We start from the raw sequence: 8,710 nt of genomic DNA, 5'->3' as shown, positions 1-8,710 counted from the left end.
TGTAGCTCAGCTCTCGGGACCAGACCTATTGGATTGTGATATTTATTTAAAATTGTGGATTAGGGTTCCAACTATTATTCGTAATATCGTTATTAAATGTTTTAAACGGTTTTAAAGGTTTTCCACTTAATAAATGTAGATAGTGGTATAAACTCATCTCAGTATATCTGACCCCGTTGTTTTCCCAATTTTCCCCAGGGTTATGATCTGAGAGAGTCTGGTGATCTCCGCATTTACTTTTCCTCGGAGGTTCCATTTACTTTTGATAAACTGTGAAACTGTTTTATTCTTAGACCGCAGTAGTAACTAGACGTCTTTATTATTTTATATATTTTGTCGGATTGGTTCGACTGGTTATATTGCTTTGGCATGTTATATTATTTACATTGGTTTTTGATAAATCTATATTAGACTCGGAATTGGATTAGCATGTTATATTAACTGTTGGATATTATAACTGCTAGATTTAGGCTGAAGTCTCGGTTGCCCCCGAGCATTGGTTTTCTGCAGGTTTATGTGTTTATTTTGTTAATTGAAAGGCTAGCTACGGGTTTTGGTACTACATTACCCATACCCTAGCGCCGGTCGCGATTCATGAAAATGGGTCGTGACACTTACGCTGGTATATATATATGATGAGGATTTGTTCCCGTCCACTCTGGGTTTATCAGTATGCTATGTCATACTTACGCTGGGATCATTTCAATATTGTTTTCCATAATCATACTATATTAGTATAAACTGTTTTGATTTAAGGGTTTTAAACTTAATAAATGTAAATAGTATTGCGAACTCATCTCAGTATATCTGACCCCGTTGTTTTCCCAAATTTTCCAGGTTTACGATTTGAAAGCTGGTCCACTCCGATTCTTTTGATTCCTCAGATGTTTTTATATTATTTAACTAGTTACTGTTTTCGTACTCTTAGACCGCAGTAGAACTAGTTTATTTATTACATTTGATATTACACTTTGGGATTGTCGATATATTCGATTATTTATATTTGGCATGATTACTCTGGATTACGATGTTGTTATATATAAGGCATGCTGTTGAACATTTAAGATATTTAAGTTATTTATATTGAAACTGTAATATAAATTGCTAGACTTAGGTTGGAGTCTCGGTTGCCCCCGAGCAGTTTTCTGCAGGTTTAAATGTTTATTTGATTTCCGCGAGGCTTGCTACGGGTTTTGTTACAACCATACCCATACCCCAGCGCCGGTCACGATTCATGAAATTGTGTCGTGACAAAGTATATATATGACGAGGATTTGTTCCCGTCCACTTTGGGTTTATCAGTATGTTATGTCATACTTACGCTGGGATCATTTCAATACTGTTTTCCATAATCATACTATATTAGTATAAACTGTTTTGATTTAAGGGTTTTAAACTTAATAAATGTAAATAGTATTGCGAACTCATCTCAGTATATCTGACCCGTTGTTTTCCCAAATTTTTCAGGTTTATGATTTGAAAGCTGGTCCACTCCGATTCTTTTGATTCCTCGGAGATTTTTATATTATTTAACTAGTTACTGTTTTTGAACTCTTAGACCGTAGTAGAACTAGTTTATTTAGTACATTTGATATTACACTTTGGGATTGTCGATATATTCGATTATTTATATTTAGCATGATTACTCTGGATTACGATGTTGTTATATATAAGGCATGTTGTTGAACATTTAAGATATTTAAGTTATTTATATTGAAACTGTAATATAAATTGCTAGACCTAGGTTGGGGTCTCGGTTGCCCCCGAGCAGTTTTCTGCAGATTTAAATGTTTATTTGATTTCCGCGAGGATTGCTACGGGTTTTGGTACAACTATACCCATACCCTAGCGCCGGTCACGATTCATGAAATTGGGTCGTGACAGTATGATTGTATGAAAACAATAGATCACATAGTTAGTGATGAAAAAGTTGTTAACATAAAGTAAAGTAATACATTTAATACATTTTTTTTTGTTGTTTACTTTAATCATTATATTAATTAAATACATTTTAATATGTTTTTTATAGTGTATAAATGGTGTTTATATAGTGTATTTATTTTAGTTATTTTGAATTTTGAATTTTTAAAATCATAATTAATATATGAAATATGGATGTTAATTATTATGAAAATCAGGAATTATTTCTGTGTAATAATTATATTTTTAAAAGTTGAATACAGATGTAACTGTGCATGTTAATTTTGTAAATCTGCAATTCTTTTTTATTTAAAAAAATAAAAATAAAGTAAATTTAATCTATAAAGGTGACGTTTGGTTGTACCTATTAAGAGTTAGATTTTTTCAAAATCTTCTATAAAAGGTGCATTTGGTTCTATATCCATTAAGAATTTTTACAAATAGCAGTTGGTTTTTGTAATAAAAAATGGATCCATCAAATTCTAGTTTCAATGTTGGTCAAAATCGGCCTGATAATAGTGTAGCTTCATTTGATGTTGATTTACTGGATTGCTCTATTTGCTTCGATCCTTTCAAATTTCTTATTACACAGGTATTTTTAAATTTTTTTCATAAATTTAATAATTTATTACTGTATTTCTATTTCTGTTTGTAATTTTATATCTAAATATCATCTTAATTTTTCACTTTTTTTTATTTTTCAGTGTGAAAATGGTCATACTACTTGCTCTTCGTGCTCCAACAGACTTGAGAAATGTCCTTATTGTGAATTACCTATTGGGGTTATGCGGAACTTTGCATTTGAAAAACTCATTGAGTCGGTAGAATTTTACTGTCGATACAAGGATAATGGTTGCACTGAAATTATTAGTCATGACAACAAAATACACCATGAAATTATCTGTTCATTTGTTGATTGTTCATGCCCTATTTCAAATTGCGATGTCATTGGTTCATCTGACTCTATTTATGATCACTGTAAAATGGTGCATAATAATTCTGTTACCATCTTTGATTTTGATAGCATTTTTGTTGTCTCGTTAAATTTAAAGTCAGAGTCGTTTGTTGTTCTACAAGAGAACAACACCAATGCTGTTTTTATTTTGAACAACTTATCAGAATCTTTTGGAAATGTGTTATCATTATGCCGACTTGGACCGTCTTCAAGTAGCAGATGTCATTATGCAATTGAAATACGAGTCGGTCAATCAAGCATCAAGTTTGAATCTTCCGTTGACAATATCCAATCTGTTGAAGCTTATAATGGATCCACATTTGGGCTACCTCTTGATATAAAAAATATATTTGTTTCTGACTGCTACACGATATTGCATCTCACTGTGTCTCCTGATGCTGCAATGATTCTAGAAGACGATTCAGATGAAGAGATGTAAAATCACAATTAAACTATGTAATTTTAAGTTTTTAATCTAGTTTATTTTGTAATCTTTATGAATTTTTATATTTAATGTATTAACTTTCTTTGTTCTATTATTTATATTTTTTTTCAATTTCGTACTTATGTTTTTAATTTCATAAATTTTAGAATGTTTTTTATTGTCACAGTAATTAAATTTAACTTTTGAACTCATAAAAGTGAATCTAACTGTACAATATACACTAATTTTACAATATATATACATCAATGTTACACTATTAATTAATTTATAATTGTACAATCATTACTATTAAATTTTATTATTCATTGTAATTACTCAATTTAATTATGGACATTATTTCTTTTGAAATTCAACAATACATATTTAATTTATTGGGAATTATCAAAACTATTAATTCTATAACTTTCAGCTTTCAAGTATGCATTTTCATTGAAGTTTTAAATTGTTTAATTAAATTTATAATCCAAAATGAAAAAAAGAAGGAAATATCCATTTTCATAAACTTTTTTTATTTTTTTTTATTGAATAATAAATGTGTCACGACCCATTTTCATGAATCGCGACCGGCGCTAGGGTATGGGTATGGTTGTACCAAAACCCGCAGCTAGCCTTGCGGATAACCAACAAAAACATAAACCTGCAAGAAACCAATGTTCGGGGTAACCGAGACTTTAACCTAGTTCTAGCAGTTCATAAAATACACATTTATTATAAAGTGCTCAGCCAACTCTGAGTCTTAAACATGGCAGAAATACATATTAACCCAAGTTAATAAAAGAATGCTAAAACAGCAATAATCCATTGAATGAGTTTATAACAAGTATTAGACATATAAGACTTCTAATTACTACTGCAGTCTAAGAATAAAATCAGTTTAACAACTTTACTAAATAAAGTGAAACCTCCGAGGAAATAAAGAATCGGAGAGCAGCTGACTCGCTCATATCATAACCCTGGAAAAATTGAGAAACAAACGGGGTCAGATATACTGAGATGAGTTCATACCACTATTTACATTTATCAAGTGGAAAACCTTTAAAACCGTTCAGAATATTTAATAACAATATTACGTCAATAGTTGGAACGCTAATCCACAATTACTAAGTATAACCATAATCCAATAGACCTGGTCCCGAGAGCTGAACTACACCGAGTTACTACTGACCGTGCTTATTCCGTATCCCCGAGAGATGAGCTACACCGAGTTACTCTACCTGGTCCCGAGAGCTATGCTCATACCGAGTTACCACATTTCCATATATACTTTACCAGATCATTACCGGTGCACACGCAGTCCTAATGATGCCCATTAGGTAGCATGTTCCAAATAAGAGCCGTAATATAAAACAGTTCGCAATATACGTACAATATATATTTAATATTAAAATAACAATTTACTTAATAAAGCGGTAAATAGTAAGTACAAACTCACTGCTTGCTAATCCACGTGAAAACTCCTGACAAGTAACCTAGACTCGGTTCGCCTCAAAAGCACAAACAGTCGACGAGTCTAAACACAAATAAATAATTATTAAAACGACCCTAACTCTACACAGCACTAGACACCACATAGGAATTGCACAAACAACAAGTTAAGGTAAAACCAATCAAATCAACCACAATATCCAAATAATTTATAATGCCCAATTGATACAAGTCTATTGAGTTCTCGCTTTAAAATCCATTTAGAAAATATTATTTAAATAAATATTAAATAATAATAATCAATTTCCAAATAGTGGGTTAGCCGAGTTACCAATAATTACAAAGCTAACCTCAAATGTCGGGTGACCCAAGTCTACCCAACTCACAACGTTTATCGAATATAAATACGAGTTTATATTTATAAAATAATTTAATAAAATAATAATCCACTTAAAACAGAACTCAATATCTTCAATTTCAAGTAACCCGAGTTACAAATCAAAACTTAACTAAACATAAGTTTAGAAAACGTCTAAGGCTAAATCGTAATTTAGTCAAAATGACATGTCAAAATGATTTTCAAATTCAAATATAATTACCCGAGTAATTATATAAAATTGAGGTTATAAAATAATATTGCTTACAAGTTTATAAATCACAACGAGTTTCAAAAGTTAAAAACAATAACTATAGATAAAACTAACTTGAAGTATTTACTTGTTTTAAATAAAACAATTTAGTAATCATAATGGCCATTAAGCCATCCCTTCCAATTCAAATACTAAGTTTCTGCCATAAACTTATACATCCCGCCAAGCATGATTCAAGTCTAGCAATTATATAGCACTAACAACTAATTAATACAAACGAAGCCATGACCCAACAATTTGGTTAATCAAACATGCTACTGCATTTCAAGTTAACAAAGAATCCATAGTTATAATACCAGGAACAAGTAAGCATAGCAACAAAAATACAATCATGGAAGTCATGGAATCCGACAAAAAGCTCAAGAAAAATCAGCGTACCTTTGATAAAATAAGGTCAGCGACGATACAACTCGAATGAGACTTGAACTGAGGGCCAAACAACATCGATAATCTCGCCCTAACAGGTTAGACAAATGGCAGCAGAAAAGGATAAGAACGGCAGCCACAACAAGTTTGAAACGATAATCGTATCGATGTATAACGAGTAAAGTTCACATAGCAACGAATGATACTATGCAACGGATAGAACACTTCAGATTGGAACTAACCATAATGAAGAACGCAAGAATTTCAGCGGCGTTGCGATACGAAAAGAATAATAAGAATAACGTTAAATCACTTACCGAAACTCGAAGGAATGAAAGGAAAAGATGTTTCGAAAGTCTCTGAAGATTTTTCTCTGAAAAGGGTCGGCTAGGGTTGATAAACAATAAAATGAACAAAATAGAGTTTTAAAAACGTAAGAGGTCTATTTAAATACCTGAAATCCCGTAACAGCACAGTGCACGTTCGTGCACTCCATCGCTCCTCCAAAGGGCCTCATATTTTGATCCAACGGTGAACTCTTTGTCGTGCACAACATATCCAAAAATGAGTCCGATCCAACGGTTCAATTGAGAGATATGAATGTTTTATCAAAACATGTCACATTTAGAAGGCACACGAACACATCATCGATTATAATCCGAATACAAATCAAATCGCTATCAAAAACTAACACGACACATGCGACACATACAAGATACAAATCCAACCCCAATTAAAATTCCACACTTGATAAGTCCACCATTAATAATCCGAAACTAAGTCGGAAACACAACGAAACCATGACGGAAAAATACGGGATATTACAATCTCCCCAACTTATATAAAATTTGTCCTCGAATTTAAAACTAAAACAATCGTCGTACAATATAACATAAAATTACATGCCAATCTGAACAGCATCCACAAAATACCCAACGTAAATAAAGACAGCAATAACAACAATAACGTAAACGAACTCTGTCTTCCAAAACAGTTCCCAACCAAGAACCAACCCAATTGAAAATAAAAGTATACCGTACCCAACGACCAACGCACTTGCATAAACAGAACTCAACATGTTGTCCCTCAAAATAACTTAACACCACCACTTGCAAAAACCGAACAATCTCAAAAGACCACTAAAGCATCGACACTACTTAGCATAAACGATAACTCCATATTTTCAATGATAACTCTAATCAAAATTTCTACTAAGAGAAGGTCAGCACAAGACCAAACATGCCGAAAAACATATGGGGTATTACATTCTCCCCAACCCATGAAAATTCGACCTCGAATTTCAAATTTGATACTGATTCGCATTATAACAGTCACAACACACATATGCGCAAATTTTTTTAATTCCGATAACTCGATGCTCTATCAACTTATCTATCAACAGAATTTGAATAATCCACAATTATCCAACTAATAGTCACAAACATTCCTTACCGGAGTGGCTTCTAAAACCATCTCAAATCTTAACAATTCTAAAACCTCAATATCAATTACAAGATCAAGCACTAAGCTCAACTATAGTTTTTACAACTCCAAACTCTATCGTCTCAATAGGAAAACCGAAAACATAAGCTGGTAAAATCTTGCGTTCTATAACACCTACTTTCTTCCACTTATAGGAAGATTGACATCAAACAATCGATAACAAAACCCAGTGAACTTCAGAAAATATTTCGGTTCTAAAATAAACACTACTAGGATCATCCAGTCCGAGGACTAACATCAACTCAAGAATACCATTAACTTGTGAATCACAAAACAAAAACTCATATCGCAATTCAAAGAAAAGCGAACTTCTCTCGTGACAACAAAAATCTCTAGATCCCTGATAAACAATATCAATCATAATGATTCTTCCTATCATTCAAAAACATAACGCCACAACTAAACTGGACATCAACTGCATCTCACAACTTAAAGATTTTGTCTCTCACACCAAGGGTTCAACCATGATCAGAACGATATACAAACATTACAATAATACCATTAACCAACAAAATCGACCAGCCAATCTTAGCTGTCGAAACCTGTTAACCACGAACATCGATTCTCAAATCACCTAGCTCTTATATCCAAACCAAACTTAAATTCACAAAATGTATTGTTCAATCAATGACTATAACCTCGCATACAACGAGAGATCACTACGACTAATTCACCCTGATCGGATCGTTAGTTATGCTCAAAATTAAGTTTTTATACTCAAAATATTCCACTTCTCTTTAAAAGACTCTACGTCTTACATCTCCTTTTATATTCAAAATTAAAATTGCCTTTACCGTTGAAAAAAAAAATATTAGTTTTGTAAACCCCTAAAACTTTTCAAAATATTCACATTTTTAATTCGAAATTTTCCCTTACTTTTCAATACGTTTGCAAATTTATGAAACAGTTCAACTGACAAAATTTATGTTCTCTTTAAACCAAACTTGCAAAAATCTATCTATTCCCTTTTTGAAAATACACAAATCGTGGAAACATCCTTCGTATTAAAAATACACAATAATTTTTCAAAACATTAAAATTTTATTGTCACTTAAAAATCTTAATTTGTAAATACACGATTTGAAGAAATCGTTAAGCCCACAAAATTATCATTCCTTTTGAATCCAATTTGATAAAATTTCTTTCTTTCCTCAGAAGGGTAAAATTTAACAACGCAAATCTCTTTGTTTATGAAAATAATTTTATATCCATATACTCAAAGTACTTGGACAAAATCTAATCTGAAAGATAAACGAGTAAGTGTCGTTAAAAACAAAAATATAGTGTATACACACACATGGAGCATAACCAACATCCTTAATCCATAAATCCCTAAATCACAAATCGGAAATTATCACGAACACTTTCTAATTTGAATCTAACCATACACCGCACTTGGCACAACTTTATCTCGAGTGCAACTGCAAAATTTATTCTTACTCTCTA

At 32.0% G+C, this 8,710-nt stretch overlaps 1 protein-coding gene across 1 annotated transcript; it reads left to right on the top strand.

Moving 5' to 3' along the window:
- The first annotated feature begins 2,386 nt into the window (after positions 1-2,386).
- On the top strand, positions 2,387-3,314 carry LOC126668343 (putative E3 ubiquitin-protein ligase SINA-like 6). The gene is made up of 2 exons (XM_050361548.1): positions 2,387-2,512; positions 2,625-3,314. Exons 1-2 carry the CDS (start codon positions 2,387-2,389, stop codon positions 3,312-3,314), a joined length of 816 nt encoding a protein of 271 aa, XP_050217505.1.
- Positions 3,315-8,710: the final 5,396 nt, after the last annotated feature.

Source organism: Mercurialis annua, linkage group LG2 (genome assembly GCF_937616625.2).
Source record: "Mercurialis annua linkage group LG2, ddMerAnnu1.2, whole genome shotgun sequence".
Classification (NCBI taxonomy): domain Eukaryota; kingdom Viridiplantae; phylum Streptophyta; class Magnoliopsida; order Malpighiales; family Euphorbiaceae; genus Mercurialis; species Mercurialis annua.
Note: the sequence above shows the minus strand (reverse complement) of the source record. Positions and strands in the feature narration are given on the sequence as shown.

Bases quoted from the DNA above. Each gene is read 5' to 3' on its own strand.
- LOC126668343 (XM_050361548.1), top strand. From the start codon at position 2,387: ATGGATCCATCAAATTCTAGTTTCAATGTTGGTCAAAATCGGCCTGAT. The intron at 2,513-2,624 runs GTATTTTTAAAT...TTTATTTTTCAG, and splicing joins TCAAATTTCTTATTACACAG to TGTGAAAATGGTCATACTAC.